General features: G+C 44.2%; 1 protein-coding gene across 2 annotated transcripts in view; it reads right to left on the reverse strand.

The window, feature by feature from the left end:
* DHX58 (DExH-box helicase 58) overlaps window positions 1–18,434 on the reverse strand; it is a 103,184-nt gene that overhangs the window by 24,175 nt on the left and 60,575 nt on the right. For both annotated transcript variants that reach the window (XM_030220951.1, XM_030220950.1), the window contains 3 exons: window positions 11,627–11,776; window positions 9,676–9,837; window positions 6,509–6,699 (listed from right to left, as the gene is read on the reverse strand). In XM_030220951.1, coding sequence (XP_030076811.1) covers window positions 6,509–6,699; window positions 9,676–9,837; window positions 11,627–11,776 — 503 coding nt within the window. The remainder of the gene's footprint in view (window positions 1–6,508; window positions 6,700–9,675; window positions 9,838–11,626; window positions 11,777–18,434) is intronic.

The following is an 18,434-nucleotide window of genomic DNA, read 5'->3' on the forward strand; positions in this document are numbered from 1 at the left end:
ACCTCCTTTCTTCTGCTGGTCACTCCTCTCTCTATACAGCCTAGCAATCTTCTAGCTACGGCCACCGCCTTGTCACACTTTTTCGTCGCCTTCAGGTCCTCAGATACTATCACCCCAAGATCCCTCTCCCCGTCCGTGCCTATCAGACTCTCCCCGCCTAACACATACGTCTCCCTTGGATTTCTACTCCCTAAGTGCATCACTTTGCATTTCTTCGCATTAAATTTTAATTGCCAAACGTTAGACCGTTGTTGAATGGACTTGGGGAGAGTCCAGTATTTCTGGGATGGGCAGTATAGGGTGTTTTGTGCTTTTTTGGGATGTTGCCAGGTAGTTGTGACCTGGATTGGCCACTGTTGGAAACAGGGTGCTGGGCTTGATGAACCTTTGGTCTTTCCCAGTGTGGCAATACTTATGTACTTATGTTACAGGGCGCATTATACTGACCTGAGGCAGGAGGGTTTGGCCTCTGAAAGCTCACTGAAAAGGATTAGGCTATTAAATAATTTGTCTGAAATCTGATGCACTGAAAAGCAGCACTTTACCCTGTGTGAAAAATGCATCTGATTAGCGTGACTAAATTTTGCTGGGGGAGGGGGGGGTAGAGAGAAAATTTTGTGCCCACCCACTTTGGGTTCAGGCCCACCCAAAATTGGCAGTCTGGCTACGCCACTGGGTGAAAGCATGTGGGAGATCAAAATTCCCACCCCTCTCTTTTTTTGCAAAAGTAAAGAGGCAAAAACATATATGGGAAGTGTTATGTACCAGTTTCTCAGACCTTTTCAATAAGCGCGTTTCCTGCACAAAACAAACGGACAATCTCAATAGTTCTTTAAACAAGCACTGCCTCTTAAAAGGTGAATTAAGCCCTAAGGGTAACAAACTTAAGGTCTCCAATATCAGCTGATAAAAAAGACAGGGACGCAGGAATCACCTATGGTGCCCAGACCCAATCTTAAAAATGCAAAAAAACCTCTCCCTGTAACATAAGTACATAAGTATTGCCACACTGGGAAAGACCAAAGGTCCATCAAGCCCAGCACCCCGTTTCCAACAGTGGCCAATCCAGGTCACAATATACTTGGCAAGATCCCCAAAAAAGCACAAAACACCCTATACTGCCCATCCCAGAAATAATGGACTCTCCCCAAGTCCATTCAACAACGGTCCACGGACCTTTCCCCTAGGAAGCCGTCCAAACCCCCTTCAAACTCCGCCAAGCCAACCGCCCCCACCACACCCCCTGGCAATGAACTCCAGAGTCCAACCACATGCTGAGTGAAGAAAAATTTTCTCCGACTCGTTCCAAACCCACCACACTGCAGCCTCATCACATGCCCCCCAGTCCCAGCATTCCCGGAAAGAGCAAACAGACGCTCCACATCCACCCGCTCAACTCCACTCACTACCCCATAGACCTCCATCATATCTCCCCCCAGCCGCCCCCTCTCCAAGCTGAAGAGCCCCAGCTGCTCCAGCCCCCCCCCCCCCCCCCACGGGGATATGGAATATGCTTCGATTTCCACGCGAAAATTAAGAATCCCGGGTAATATGCCTACTTCCTGCTCCCAAGCTCCCTCCAGTCCTAAAAATAAAATTTACATTTTAGCGCGTGGGAAGTGTGCACCGATCACAAAATTACCATGGGACGTCTGAGCATGCTCTGCGGCGTGGCCTTTTTTGCTTCGATAAGCACGCTTTGGTGCTTACCACAGCTTAATAAAAGGACCCTATATTTGTACCTGAGGCAGCGGAGGGTAATGTGACTTGCCCAGGGTCACGAGGAACAGCAGCGGGATTTGAACCCTGGCTTTCTTAGCTCTTAGCCCACTGCTTTAACCACTTGGCTCTTCTTGTCATAAGCCCTTTGAGGACAGAGAACCTATTGTACCTGAATGTAACTCGCCTTCAAATAGTACTGAAAAAGCATGAGCTAAATCCATAATAAAATAAAATACATGCTTGGCCGCTTACGTTTAAACTGGTCAAAAATACACCGGATATTCAATGTCAGTCACAGGAAATGGTCTGTCATTGAATCCCTGGTCTCACCGCTGATATTGTGAGGTACATTCGAATAAGTAATTAACTAAGAATGTCACGGCTTATGAGGAGGTGCTGTGACAAGAGCAAGAATATTAAGAACATAAGAGTAGCCGTACTGGGTCAGACCAACGGTCCATCTAGCCCAGTATCCTGTTTTCCAAACAGTGGCCAAGCCAGGTCACAAGTACCTGGCAGAAACCCAAATCTTGGCAACACTCCATACTACAAATCCCAGGGCAAGCATTTGCTTCCCATGTCTGTCTCAATAGAAGACGATGGACTTTTCCTCCAGGAATTTGTCCAAACCTTTTTTAAACCCAGATACGCTAACCCCTGTTATCACCTCCTTCAGCAAAGAGCTTCAGAGCTTAACTATTTGTTGAGTGAAAAAATATTTCCTCCCATTTGTTTCAAAAGCATTTCCATCTAATCTCCTCGAGTATCCCCAAGTCTTTGTACTTTTGGAACAAGTAAAAAATCGATTTACTTCTACACCACTCAGGATTTTGTAGACCTCAATCATATCTCCCCTCAGCCGTCTCTTTTCCAAGCTGAAGAGCCCTAACCTCTTTAGCCTTTCCTCATACCAGAGGAGTTCCATCCCCTTTATCATTTTGGTCGCTCTTCTTTGAACCTTTTCTAATTCTGCTAAAGACATTTAAATACCTCTGGCATAAATACACAGGAATAAAGTTTCAATTGAAAGGAAGCTATGGAATGAGGGAGGTTTGGGATGGAGGTGAAAAGGCAGTGGCGTTCCTTGGGGGGGCTGGCACCCGGGGCGGATCGCCGATGCGCCCCGCCCCCCGGGTGCAGCGCCCCCCCCCCGATGCAGCGCGGACCCCCCCCCCCCCCGGCAAAAGGACACCCCCGCGAAGGAACCCCCCCGCCGGGTGCACGCCGCTGGGGGGGGGTGCCGCGCGCGCCTGTCCTCCGTTCTTTCATGCTTCTTCTACCTGTTCCGGGGCAGAGAAGAAGCATGGAACAACGGAGGACAGACGTGCACCCGGGGCGGACCGCCCCCACCGCCCCCCCCCCTAGGAACGCCACTGTGAAAAGGGACAGACTCAGAAGTAACATAAGGAAAGAGTGGTGAATGAAAAGAACAGTCTCGCAGTGGAGAACATAGTAACATAGTAGATGACGGCAGAAAAAGACCTGCACGGTCCATCCAGTCTGCCCAACAAGATAAACTCATATGTGCTACCTTGAAGAGGACTGCATCTGCATTCAAGAAAGTGTGCAACAAATCCAAAGGATATTGATTTTATGTACATTATCGGACTTTCAGTATACTTATTTTATTGTGCATCTATCGTGACACGTCCAGCGCTTTTGACATGGTGAACCATCACATCTTACTACAGTTACTCGATTACTTTGGCGCCAGTGGAAATGTATTAGCATGGTTGAAAGGTTTCTTCACATCAAGAACCTATCAAGTGCACTCCAGCTCAAGCTTATCTCCTATCTGGAAGGCAGCCAGCCGTGTGCCACAGGACTCCCCACTTTCACCGAGTCTCTTCAACATCATGCTGGTCCCTCTGGCCACTGCCCTATCCAAACTTGGGGCTAGATGCACTAAACCTTAACAACCCTCTAACAACCCTTTAACGAAGGAAATTCCTAACCATTGCATGCATTAAAGGTTTTTTCCTACGAAGCAAGCAGCTAACGAAAACGGAATGCAAAGGAGAAACTACCATTGAAATGTGGACAATTCGGAATGCACTAACCATACCGATGACTGCAACGAATCATTTACCGTCAGAAATTTTACGTGTGCTCAGACCTGTCTTTAAGACCTGTCCGCTGCCCCCTGCACCATAAAAATCCAAGCCAGCATGTTTAAAAAGTAAAGTGAGATATAAACACAAACACTGGCTCTCCGCTTTCCCCTGCATCATTACAAAACAAAACATACTGCTTCTCCCTGCAGCTTAAAAATCCTGTCTCTCCCCTTCTCCCACAGCTTTGAAGCCAATTTTCCCAGTACTGTAAACAAACTGCAAAGAGGTCTTTTGTTACAAAAGGGGATTTACGAAGGTCGAGAGTTGTTCTTTTTAGAGTTATCTTCAACTGCACTCTTCTGCTAGATCAGACAGCTAAAGGCTTGCAGGTCGGGAGCCCCCCCTCGCACGCCCCAGTCTGATGTAAGCAACCTACGTAGGTTTAATACGTTTGTGGCTGCTCTGCGCATGCTTAAGGAGCAAATTAACGACGGGGATAACGTACGCTTGATACATTGTACTTTTCAATACCGCACCGAACATTTCTGAGCTGTTTTTTTTTGTGCATTCTTCGTTGTTTCAAATTCGTTAAGCACTTTTACGATTTAGATTTTTTAACGTTTGGTTGATGCATCTAGCCCTTGGTCTTAACCCGTTTATTCCTTCTGATCTGTCTTACCCCGGTGTCACATTACTCACCGCTGCTCTCTCTTTTTCACTTTACCTCGCTTTGCCATTTCCCCTTTATACTTCTAGGACATTAATTGTTTGACCCCTGACATGCTGTGTTTTTATGTAGATTGTTGTAAGCCACATTGGGCCTGCCCATGGGTGGGAAATTGTGGGATATAAATGCTGTAAATAAATAAATGAAACATATATTTGTTTTATGCTATTTTTATACATATTTTAATTGTTTTGTTCCTGGGTTTGTCGAGCCTTCCTCTGTTCCCACTTTTTTGTGTATCGATGGCATGGAGGGTAGATTGGATGGTCTTTAACTGTCATCATTGTCTAAGTCTCTATCATGTAATACACTTTCAGTTTTCTTACTCCTGCGCATGAATTCATTACCACTGGACCCTCTACTGGAGAGTTGTTATAAGATGTTTAGGACTGATGTAAAGAATTGGCTCTTCGGTCACACGTGTGCTAGGTTTCTGTAAATAGCATGTGCATATATGCTAGTATTCTAAACATGTACAATTGTGATGGGCACATAAATGTTTATAGACTCAGAAGACAGTTCTAGCCAGCAAAAGCATACAGAAATGCTTATGGGCAGCACAGACACTGCATGCCATTGAAAGTATGTGAGCACCATATGTCCTGCATGTATAGGCCACATGTGGTTTTGTGTACAATGTATGCATATTGTGTATATATATCTTTTATGGTTTTATACATTTTATATATTATTATTAATTTATATTTATGTTTATACATTGTTTACGCACACAAATACCTGTGAATTCTCTTTTTATTGCATGCTCATGGAAAACATGAAAAAGGATCTGAGGAAGCTAGAAGAATGGTCTAAGGTATGGCAATTAAAATTCAATGTGAAGAAATGCAAAGTGATGCACTTAGGGAATAGAAACCCTCGGAAGATGTATGTGTTAGGCGGGGAGAATCTGATAGGTACGGACGGGGAGAGGGATCTTGGGGTGATAGTATCTGAGGATCTGAAGGCGACGAAACAGTGTGACAAGGCGGTGGCCGTAGCTAGAAGGTTGTTAGGCTGTATAGAGAGAGGTGTGACCAGCAGAAGAAAGGAGGTGTTGATGCCCCCGTATAAGTCGTTGGTGAGGCCCCACCTAGAGTATTGTGTTCAGTTTTGGAGGCCGTACCTTGCGAAGGATGAATTGAAGCGGTGCAAAGAAAAGCTACGAGAATGGTAAGGGATTTGCGTTACAACACGTATGAGGAGAGACTTGATGACCTGAACATGTATACTCTGGAGGAAAGGAGAAACAGGGGTGATATGATACAGACGTTCAAATATTTGAAAGGTATTAATCCGCAAACGAACCTTTTCCGGAGGTGCGAAGGCAGTAGAACGAGAGGACATGAAATGAGATGGAGAGAGTAGTGGATGCTTGGAATGCCCTCCCGCGGGAGGTGGTGGAAATGAAAACGGTAACAGAATTCAAACACGCGTGGGATAAACATAAAGGAATCCTATTCAGAAGGAATGGATCCTAAGGAGCTTAGCCGAGATTGGGTGGCAGAGCCAGCCGGTGGTGGGAGGCGAGGATAGTGCTGGGCAGACTTATACGGTCTGTGCCCTGAAGACCACAGGTACAAATCAAAGTAGGGTATACACAAAAGCAGCACATATGAGTTTATCTTGTTGGGCAGACTGGATGGACCGTGCAGGTCTTTTTCTGCCGTCATTTACTATGTTACTATATACATGTTTTATTACTATCTTACATTTTGTTTTTCCTCTTCATAATAGACTCCTGAAGCAGGCACGTTACACGCCAAAAATGGAGCTGTGTCGAGTCTTGAGCTGAGTCTTCAGCTTTGACAAATTTTAATGCACATTATCGGACTTTCAGTATATTTATTTTATTGTGCATCTATCATTTATTTGTTTTATGCTATTTTTATACGTATTTTAATTGTTTTGTTCCTGGGTTTGTGAAGCCTTCCTGTGTTCCTTTTTGTGTATAGAAAGGCCGAGGCTCTCATCTCACATACGTTGCCTCTTTCCTCACAGCACTCACTTGAAATCTGGATTGATGTTGACGTGATGTGTTTTCTCAATCGTCCTCAAGTCGCTGCCGTAACACACAGCCACATTGCAGTTTCTGCAATACAGCAACACTTCTTCTGCTCGATACTTCTGCTTCTTGCATTCCTGTTGTGCCTCTTTCACTTTCCGAGATATGATAGACTCCTTCTGTAGTTCGAAGATCTACATAAGAAACAAACAAGCCGTTGTTATGTTTACAGGTTGTGCGATTTCCCGTCTCTTCTCAGATTCAAGCCATTTAAAAGACTCGCAGAAGCCGGCATATCACTGTATATCCTGCCAATATTGCCCAGTCAAATAATTCAGAAAAGCACGTAGGACATGGTTCATGGATTTCTTTCCAGCCTCTGTGTGTGTTCATGTATAGGGTGAGGCACAAAAAGGTAACCTCCCTAGAGTATTTTGTCGTTTTCTCAGCAACCGCTTTGACTTTCAGCGAGAAATTTTACGTACGTATCTATTCAATCAAGCCTACCCAAAAGACCCAGATTAATCTCATGAACCCATCTACCTTACAAATACTGAAGAGAAAACGACATTGACCCAGAATCTATCTCCCACCTTACCCTCCTCTCTCTATCACCTGTCTCTACCTACCCATCCATCCTTCTATTATGTTAAACTTAATTTCCTAATTTACATAACAAAATTCTGTGTTACCTACTACTACTACTATTTAACATTTCTAGAGCGCTACTAGGGTTACGCAGCGCTGTACAGTTTAACAAAGAAGGACAGTCCCTGCTCGAAGGAGCTTACAATCTAAAGGACGAAATTTCAAGTTGGGGCAGTCAAGATTTCCTGAATAGAGGTGCAGTGGTTAGGTGCCGAAGGCGACATTGAAGAGGTGGGCTTTGAGCTATGTAAGCCGCATTGAGCCTGCTTTTAGTGGGAAAGTGCGGGATACAAATATAATAAATAAATAAAATAATAAATCATTCTTATGTATTGCTATTAAATAACAATTATCTTAAGCTATGTTGATGTTATTGACATTTTAGCATTACTACCTGGTGATTTTTGCACGTTAAAAATATTCCATTTAAAACACAGTAAAATAACGTCATTCAAACGATACAATTAACAATGTGTCAGAATTTTGCAGCCACTGTGAATGCTCAAAGGGTTCACCCCCACCTTTTAACACAGGCCTTTAGTCACTTTGGGACGTTCTTAACAGCCTTGTCGATCGATCGTCCTCTGTGGCAGGCTGTCCCAGCTCATCTGCAGCGCTTCCCTGATTTTTACGATTGTTTGCGGCTGTGGGTGGAGCTTTTGATAGGCCGCCAACATTGCTCCTGTTCTTTTTTTTCCAAATAATGGTAGTTTTACAGTGTAAACATTTTTGAACGCACGAAAAACGCTGGGTAGTCACGCTAAAAAGTCTGTAACTTTGCCGTGTTTAAAGATAATCTCATTTCACTCAGCACATAAATGTAGAGAGTAACAACAAATAAAACTGTAAAACGTCACATTGAAATTCCCCAGCGGTTGCTGAAAAACATCAAAACACTCTAGGGTTTTGGGGTTTTTTTTGCCTCACCCTGTATATCTGTGCTGTTTGAGTGTATATGTATCAGGTTATCTGTGCACATGTCTTTTTATATGTGTTGCCTCTGCCATGCTATTCAAAAACACACATGGCCGTGCCTAGGGTCTCTGATGCCCCCTGCAGACCATCAGTTGGCGCCCCCCCCCCCCCCCCGGACCTCCCTGGCTCCAAGGCACGTGAAGAGCTGGGTGGTGCCAAAGAGCAGAGCGCTGCTCCCCCAAGCTGCCGTCTGGGGCGCGATGGAGGAAATGGCTGGGTTTGGCCTGAGCCTCCTCCGCTCCATCCCCGATTCCCCGGCGCTTTAAATTTACCTCTCTCCGCCTCCGGCATCTGCGCAGCGTCAGTGAAAGTGCTGCCTGTCTGACATCTCTCCACCAGCCTTCCCTTTGCTCGTTCGTTCCCTCTGTGTCCCGCCTTCTTCTGACATCATTTCCTTGAGGGCAGGACACAGAGGGAACAAACGAGCGAAGGGAAGGCTGGTGGAGAGACGTCAGACAGGGAGTGCTTTCACTGACGCTGTGCAGACGTCGGAGGCGGAGCAAGGTAAATTTAAAGCACCAGGGAATCGGGGATGGAGCGGAGGAGTAAAGTTTTTTTTTTTTTTAAATACAGCTCGACGGCATGGCGCCCTTGAAGGCAGGCGCCCCCCTGCGGCGCTTACCGTGCTTACTGTGTTGGCACAGCCCTGGTGTCCAACATAACCATCCCCGCTTACAAGCATACATGGGTGGACTGACCATTCGGGCAACCGAGCAGTGCCTGAGGGCCCAGAGGCTCTGCACGGTGCACCGCTGGTGATCTAGTGGGGGGGGGGGGGGGGGGGGGGGGGGAAATCATGTTCTTTCCTGCCCGGCCCGCTGGGCTGCCCGGCACCACCTTATTTTAAAAATGGCAGCTGAGACTCCTTGAGGAAGTCTTGCAAGACTGTTGAGACCTGCGAGACTACTGCGGGAACTTTCGGCCGCCATTTTGAAAACACAGTGGCGTCGGCAGGTGGAAGAATAGCGGCAGTGCAGGGGGCAGGAAAAAACATGCCCCTCTGCAGAGGACTGTAGACCACCAGGCCCCCTCAGGTGGGTGCGGAGCAGCGGCCAGGCAGGGAGGTCCAGACCACCCTCAGTCTGCCCCTGAAAGCGTACATACATTCACAAAATACTCATTCCCTCAGGCACATTCATCCCAATACCCATGCCTTATGCACACACTCATATAACCCAACATACCCATCCCCTTATTCACACACACACCCTAAACAAGTCACACACACACACACACACACACACATAGCATCTGCATCCAGAGTTAAACAGCTAAACTTGCTTCATGTAGATAATACTGATACACATGGACCTCACATACACTATCATCACTATTCACACCCCATACCCACTATCTCTACCAACTTACACATCTCCTGCTGCCCTACTGAGACACACAACCGAGTCTCCCTCCTAGACATGCCTGGTTTGTATGCAGTACTTTGGTACATCCTTCCCAAATATATCCTGTTTCTTTGACCTTTTGGAATAACTGAGCTCCCCCCACGCCTCCCAATGCGTGCGGAGATGGCTGTGTCGTGGTGATACCTTTTGCCGATACTCTGCCTCTGGCATTCTCTGCACCTCCTCAATGGCTCTCTTCATCAGCTCCTCCAGAGACTCATTGGTGTTCTCTCTCTTGACCTCCTTGCTGCCCGATTTAGCCAACACAGAGTACACACTGTCTTCAGCACGGGCTCGGCCCCTGGCCTGGATAAATGAGTCAGTCAGAATCAGGTTATTCTTTGCAGGTGCACTGACGTTCTACCTAGCTCCGTCCTCTGAAGCTTCACCTCGTCACTGATGCTCTTATGGTAGTGAGGCGATAGAAAAACAAAGCCTACTCTAAGCATGAAAAGACCAGGGCTTCAATAGTTGGGCTACATTCTACAGGTCAATATGGAAATCCAGCCCTGCTGCCATATCTCTATTACATTTACAAAAAGGACAACAACCTAGATTTCCCAAAAAGTTATTACACTATCAAGTGGTGAACACGGCCGTTTTCGAACCTGAAAATCGTTGTTTCAAACTTATCCATTTCCTAGCTGTTTTTACATGTTTTGTGCTCAGTGCATTTTTCTTTTGTGATAATTTTTTGGGGAAAAAAAGGCCAAGAGGAAAACGCAGAAAAATAAGCCATTGGGACGTCTGGGAGGGGAGGGGGCCAGCATTCTTATTACACTGGTACCATAGACATCCCAACAGCATAGCGGACTGGAGGAGTAGCCTAACGGTTAGTGTAGTGGGCTATGATTGCAGTGATCTGGGTTCAATTCCTACTACAGTTCCTTAAGACTTAGGGGGTCTTTTTCTAAGGCGCGCTTGCTAAAAATAGGCGCACGCTAAACATTAGAGACGCCCATAGGAATACATTGGCGTCTCTAACGTTTAGCGTGTGCCTATTTTTAGCACGCAATAAAAACGCAAGTGCGCCTTAGTAAAAGACCCCCTTAACCCTCCATTTCCCCAAGTACAAAAACTTAGATTGTGAGCCCTCACGGGACAAAGAAATTACCTGCATGTAATGTGTACAGAACTGCCTACGTTTAGTAATGCTTTAGTTGTGATTAATAGTAGCAATGGGGCACCCTGGGGGGGGGGGGGGGGGGGGCAAAATGGACTTCATATAAAAGATGCCAGGTACACATCTCACTGTTAGCCCCTTACATTTTATGGTGAGCCCACCAAAACCCTACTGTACCCAACCACTACAAAAACCCCTTATGTCTGCAGGTGTCACCTATATGTGGGTACAGTAGGTTTTTGGTGGATTTTGGACAGCTCACACTTTCCACCACAAATGTAACAGTTAAAGCGGAATATGGGCCTGAGAAGAATTTGTTCTACGTTAATTGAATTTAAATATCAACCTTGGGATTTGAAATGGAGGTTATTGAATAGAGGCTACCCCATGAATGCCATCTACGAGGCTTATCTAAGTGCTAGATCTCTTACTCCAATATAAACAGAATATTTAGGGAGAGGTGTTAACATGCGTACTTCCTTACTCAATACTATCGCCAGCTATATCTTCTATACTGCATCATCTCCATAACCGATTACTGCATTATGTAGGAGTACAACAATCAGAGAATTTTTATCTTGGAAAAGAATTAAGCGTGTCAATTACTCTGGCTCCCGTATTAAACGAGGGATCTGCCAATGGTGTGTCTCTACTGTTGAAGGACACGATTGAGAGTTTCCCTCCACTGGACGTCAACGTTATGCAAAAACTGACACCAATTGTAACTCTTTATATGTTATTTATGTTATCTGAGTGGCACTGAAGCTAGCAGTTCATGCAGCAGGGGGAAGGTCCCACAGCTTCACTGATGCTGTACATCATGGGAAGCCAGCGGTGGAGTCCACTGGAACTAGGATGGCAAACCATTCTTTTGGGGTAATGCTTGCCACCATGTAGCGTCTATGCATACAGTGTGCCCTGCCTTTAGTATGCCACTGAAAGAGGTGAAATTTTAATAGTCACACGACGCACCTGAACCATAGAGATCTCATTTGTCATCAGGCCATAGCGCACAACAATGTTGCATTCTGGGATATCCAGCCCCTCCTCTGCTACACTGGTGGAGATCAGGAGGTTGAGCATCTGTTTGCGGAATTCCTGGATTACTTTCTGCTGGTCATTCTAAGAGAGAGCAAAGGTAACTTTAAAACCATACAAGAACGTAAGACCTTTGAAGTCAGAATGATTGAATATTTTAACACCCAACAGAAAGGACTTAACAAGGATCTGGGGTTCCTAGCCCATTATAAACCATAAAGCTGTATGTCTCTGTTGATCACCCCACCCCTCACCTATCCACACCCATCCTGTTAGAATATCAATGATATGCTTTGATGTCCCCATGCATACCTCCGACCCACCCCATCCTCCCACCCTGTCAGACTGTCATAGTAATGCTTGAATGTTTTCACTTATATACACTGTCAGCTAGCACATTTGCTTATTTCCGATCTGACGAAGAAGGGCAACCTTCGAAAGCTAATCAAGAAATGTATTAAGTTATGTCCAATAAAAAAGGTATCATCTTATTTTCTTTTCCATGTTTTATTTTGTTTGATTTCTATAGATTCTACATGGAATGTTGCTATTCCACTAGCAACATTCCATGTAGAAGTCGGCCCTTGCAGATCACCAATGTGGCCGCGCAGGCTTCTGCTTCTGTGAGTCTGACGTCCTGCACGTACGTGCAGGACGTCAGACTCACAGAAACAGAAGCCTGCGCAGCCTTCTACATGGAATGTTGCTAGTGGAATAGCAACATTCCATGTAGAATCTCCAATACTAGCAACATTCCATGTAGAATCTCCAATAGCAGCAACATTCCATGTAGAATCTCCAATAGTAGCAACATTCCATGTAGAACCTCCAATAGTAGCAACAGAATCTCAATAGTAGCAACATTCCATGTAGAATCTCCAATAGTAGCAACATTCCATGTAGAACCTCCAATAGTAGCAACATTCCATGTAGAATCTCCAATAGTAGCAACATTCCATGTAGAACCTCCAATAGTAGCAACATTCCATGTAGAACCTCCAATAGTAGCAACAGAATCTCAATAGTAGCAACATTCCATGTAGAATCTCCAATAGCAGCAACATTCCATGTAGAATCTCCAATGGTATCTATTTTACTGTCATAGTAATGCTTGAATGTTTTCACTTATATACACTGTCAGCTAGCACATTTGCTTATTTCCGATCTGAGGAAGAAGGGCAACCTTCGAAAGCTAATAAGAAATGTATTAAGTTATGTCCAATAAAAAAGGTATCATCTTATTTTCTTTTCCATGTTTTATTTTGTTTGATTTCTATAGATTCTACATGGAATGTTGCTATTCCACTAGCAACATTCCATGTAGAAGTCGGCCCTTGCAGATCACCAATGTGGCCGCGCAGGCTTCTGCTTCTGTGAGTCTGACGTCCTGCACGTACGTGCAGGACGTCAGACTCACAGAAACAGAAGCCTGCGCAGCCTTCTACATGGAATGTTGCTAGTGGAATAGCAACATTCCATGTAGAATCTCCAATACTAGCAACATTCCATGTAGAATCTCCAATAGCAGCAACATTCCATGTAGAATCTCCAATAGTAGCAACATTCCATGTAGAACCTCCAATAGTAGCAACAGAATCTCAATAGTAGCAACATTCCATGTAGAATCTCCAATAGTAGCAACATTCCATGTAGAACCTCCAATAGTAGCAACATTCCATGTAGAATCTCCAATAGTAGCAACATTCCATGTAGAACCTCCAATAGTAGCAACAGAATCTCAATAGTAGCAACATTCCATGTAGAATCTCCAATAGCAGCAACATTCCATGTAGAATCTCCAATGGTATCTATTTTACTGTCATAGTAATGCTTGAATGTTTTCACTTATATACACTGTCAGCTAGCACATTTGCTTATTTCCGATCTAAGGAAGAAGGGCAACCTTCGAAAGCTAATAAGAAATGTATTAAGTTATGTCCAATAAAAAAGGTATCATCTTATTTTCTTTTCCATGTTTTATTTTGTTTGATTTCTATAGATTCTACATGGAATGTTGCTATTCCACTAGCAACATTCCATGTAGAAGTCGGCCCTTGCAGATCACCAATGTGGCCGCGCAGGCTTCTGCTTCTGTGAGTCTGACGTCCTGCACGTACGTGCAGGACGTCAGACTCACAGAAACAGAAGCCTGCGCAGCCTTCTACATGGAATGTTGCTAGTGGAATAGCAACATTCCATGTAGAATCTCCAATAGTAGCAACATTCCATGTAGAATCTCCAATAGCAGCAACATTCCATGTAGAATCTCCAATAGTAGCAACATTCCATGTAGAACCTCCAATAGTAGCAACAGAATCTCAATAGTAGCAACATTCCATGTAGAATCTCCAATAGTAGCAACATTCCATGTAGAACCTCCAATAGTAGCAACATTCCATGTAGAATCTCCAATAGTAGCAACATTCCATGTAGAACCTCCAATAGTAGCAACATTCCATGTAGAACCTCCAATAGTAGCAACAGAATCTCAATAGTAGCAACATTCCATGTAGAATCTCCAATAGCAGCAACATTCCATGTAGAATCTCCAATGGTATCTATTTTACTGTCATAGTAATGCTTGAATGTTTTCACTTATATACACTGTCAGCTAGCACATTTGCTTATTTCCGATCTGAGGAAGAAGGGCAACCTTCGAAAGCTAATCAAGAAATGTATTAAGTTATGTCCAATAAAAAAGGTATCATCTTATTTTCTTTTCCATGTTTTATTTTGTTTGATTTCTATTGATAACCTTAAGAGAGAGCAGAAAGAAATATTAGAGGGCATAACTACCGGCAAACTACATTAAACAGGAAAGCTGAGCATGCAAAAATTTCAAAGTCTAATAGTGCTTCTGTTCCGAAATGAACTTGTTCAGCGTGGACTGCAGCAGTGTTTTGTTCTGCATCCCACTGACTCACGCCCAGTGGTGTGCCCCCCCCCCTCCCAAATTGCAGAGCTGGCTATACCCAGGGAGAGAGCCTGGGGTGGAGGGTGGGGGGCAATGCATTACTCTCTCTGGGAAAAAGAAAACATTTAAATGTTCACAGGTTCCAATCTAATTCATTTTTAATGTGAGATTTTTAAAAAAATGCCATAAATAAGTAAATAAACAGAAACTCTGAACGCTGAGAGCCTGACTCTACATGGCACCGTGTTTCGGCAAATATTTGCCATTTTGGAATTTTCTCAGCCCTGAGATGTTACAGTCTTCCACAGAGTTCGTACCTCTGCTGCTGTTAGGATAACCAGTGGGACACTGTCATACCGGGATACAAATTATATCGTAGTGATAGGGTGGATCGAATTGGTGGAGGGGTAGCATTGTATATTAACGAGAGCCTTGAATCAAATAGATTGAAAATTCTGCAGGAAACAAAACACTTCTTGGAATCACTGTGGATTGAAATTCCATGTGCAAAGGGGAAAAGGATAGTGATAGGAGTGTACTACTGTCCGCCTGGCCAGGATGACCAGACGGATGCAGAAATGTTAAAGGAAATTAGGGACGCAAACAAACTTGGCAACACAATAATAATGGGTGATTTCAATTACCCCAATATTGACAGGGTAAATGTAACATCGGGACACGCTAGGGAGGTAAAATTCCTTGATGAAATCAAGGACAGCTTTATGGAGCAGCTGATACAGGAACCGACGAGAGAAGGAAAAATTCTAGACCTAGTCCTTAGTGGAGCACATGATCTGGTGTGGTAGGTAATGGTGCTGGGGCCGCTTGATAACAGAGCATATTCAAAAGCATGGATTAATGAGACAAAGTCAACATGGATTTAGTGAAGGGAAATCTTGCCTCGCCAATCTACTACATTTCTTTGAAGGGGTGAACAAACATGTGGATAAAGGGGAGCCAGTTGATATTGTGTATCTGGATTTTCAGAAGGCGTTTGACAAAGTACCTCATGAAAGACTCCAGAGGAAATTGGAGAGTCATGGGATAGGAGGTAGTGTTTTATTGTGGATAAAAACTGGTTAAAAGATAGAAAACAGAGAGTAGGGTTAAATGGTCAGTGTTCTCAATGGAGAAGGGTAGTTAGTTGGGTTCTCCAGGGCTCTGTGCTGGGACCGCTGCTTTTTAACATATTTATAGATGACCTAGAGATGGGAGTAACTAGTGAGGTAATTAGATTTGCTGATGACACAAAGTTATTCAAAGTCGTTAAATCGCGAAAGGATTGTGAAAAATTACAAGAGGACCTTACGAGACTGGGTGTCTAAATGGCAGATGAGGTTTAATGTGATCAAGTGCAAAATGATGCATGTGGGAAACAGGAAACCGAATTATAGCTACGTCATGCAAGGTTCCACGTTAGGAGTCACGGACCAAGAAAGCAAATAGAATGTTGGGTATTATTAGGAAATGAATGGAAAACAAACATGAGGATGTTATAATGCCTTTGTATCGCTCCAAGGTGCAACCGCACCTCGAATGTTGTGTTCAATTCTGGTCGCCGCATCTCAAAAAAGATATAGTGGAATTAGAAAAAGTGCAGAGAAGGGCAACGAAAATGATAAAGGGGATGGGATGACTTCCCTATGAGGAAAGGCTAAAGCGGCTAGGGCTCTTCAGCTTGGAGAAAAGGCGGCTGAGGGGAGATATGATAGAGGTCTATAAAATAATGAGTGGAGTTGAATGGGTAGATGTGAAGCATCTGTTCACGCTTTCCAAAAATACTAGGACTAAGGGGCATGCGATGAAGCTACAATGTAGTAAATTTAAAATGAATCGGAGAAAAAAATTTCTTCACTCAATGTGTAATTAAACTCTGGAATTCGTTGCCAGAGAATGTGGTAAAGGCGGTTAGCTTAACGGAGTTTAAAAAAGGTTTGGACGGCTTCCTAAAGGAAAAGTCCATAGACTGACTTGGGGAAAATCCACTGTTTCTGGGATAAGCAGTATAAAATGTTTTGTACATTTTTGGGATCTTGCTGGGTATTTGTGACCTGGATTGGACACTGTTGGAAACAGGATGTTGGGCTCGATGGACCTTTGGTCTGTCCCAGTATGGCAATACTTATGTACTTATCAGTATCATTAGTCTTTTTAACATAAGCACTGCCACGCTGGGAAAAGACCAAAGGTCCATCAAGCCCAGCACTCTGTCTCCGACAGCGGCCAATCCAGGCCCCAAGAGCCTGGCAAAAACCCAGAATTTAATAACGCTCAATGGACTTTTCCTTGAGGAATCTGTCCAGACCCCCTTTAAACTCAGCAAGGCCAGCTGCCGTCACTACCTTCTCCGGCAATGAGTTCCAGTCTAACCACACGCTGAGTAAAGAAAAACTTTCTCCAATTTGTTTTAAACCTACCACATTCTAATTTCATCTTGTGTCCCCTGGTTCTATTATTGTTAGAAAGCGTAAACAAACGCTTCACATCTGTCCGCTCTACCCCACTCATTATTTTGTAGACCTCTATCATATCACCCCTCAGCTGCCTTTTCTCCAGGCTAAAGAGTCCTAGCCGTCTTAACCTCTCCTCATAAGGTAGTCGTCCCATCCCTTTTATCATTTTCGTCGCCCTTCTCTGCACCTTCTCCAATTCCTTTATATCTTTTTTGAGATAAGGCGACCAGAACTAACTGGTAGAGCTTATAGACCAGGTGCGGTCACACCATGGAGCAATATAATGGCATTATAACATCCTCATGCTTGTTTTCTATTCCTTTTCTTATAATACTCAACATTCTGTTCGCCTTCTTAGCCGCCGCAGCACATTGAGCGGAAGATTTCAACGTTCTATCCACGATGACTCCCAGTTCCCTTTCTCGGTCCGTAACTCCTAAAGCGGAACCTTGCATGACATAGCCGTAATTCGGGTTCCTCCTTCCCACGTGCATCACTTTGCACTTGTCAACGTTGAACTTCATCTGCCATTTGGATGCCCAATCCCCCAGTCTCACGAGGTCCTCTTGTAATCTTTCACACTCCTCCCGCGACGAGACGACCCTGGATAACTTTGTGTCATCTGCGAATTTAATTACCTCACTAGTTACTCCCATCTCAAGGTCATTTATAAATATGTTAAAAAGCAGCAGTCCCAGCACAGACCCCTGGAGAACCGCACTAACTACCCTTCTCCATCGAGAATAATGACCATTCAACCCTACTCTCTGCTTCCTGTCTTTTAACCAGCTCTTAATCCATAATAATACACTGCCTCCAATCCCATGACTCTCCAGTTTCATTTTTAAAGACTCGATCCTGCGTTATCCCCTTTTTTTGTTTTTCATCACCCCCAGACTCCTCATGCAGGCACTTTGCAGAAACACGGTGCCGTGTTGAGTCCTTTTTTTATTAAAGACTTTTACTTATTCATTACGTCTTCTTGGCTTTTTGGAACAGTCCTGTTGATCACGGTACTCCTCCACCTCGGTGGTTTTTTTTTGTATTTTATAAAGGCACATGAACACCTATGTTACTGTATAAAATAGGCATATTTTTGCTACTTGGACATAGGTGTCTTATAAAATTAATCCCACAGGTCCTGGGGGTGGAGGGTAGAGACAAATGTGATTATTCTGCTCAAATTTACACCACTAACTGGCCGTCTCATAACCGGTTAGCTTACTGGCAGAATGTGGCAGAAGGCCTATTTAGCTGGTTAGCTGCAATTTTCAGTCCGCTAACCGGCTAAGTAACTGCAGAAAGGCTGCCCTAAATTTATGCACTAAAGTTAACTGGGTGATGGTCTGGTTAAGGTCCAGGTGACTGCTGAGAC

This window comes from Microcaecilia unicolor, chromosome 12 (genome assembly GCF_901765095.1).
Source record: "Microcaecilia unicolor chromosome 12, aMicUni1.1, whole genome shotgun sequence".
Classification (NCBI taxonomy): Eukaryota; Metazoa; Chordata; class Amphibia; order Gymnophiona; family Siphonopidae; genus Microcaecilia; species Microcaecilia unicolor.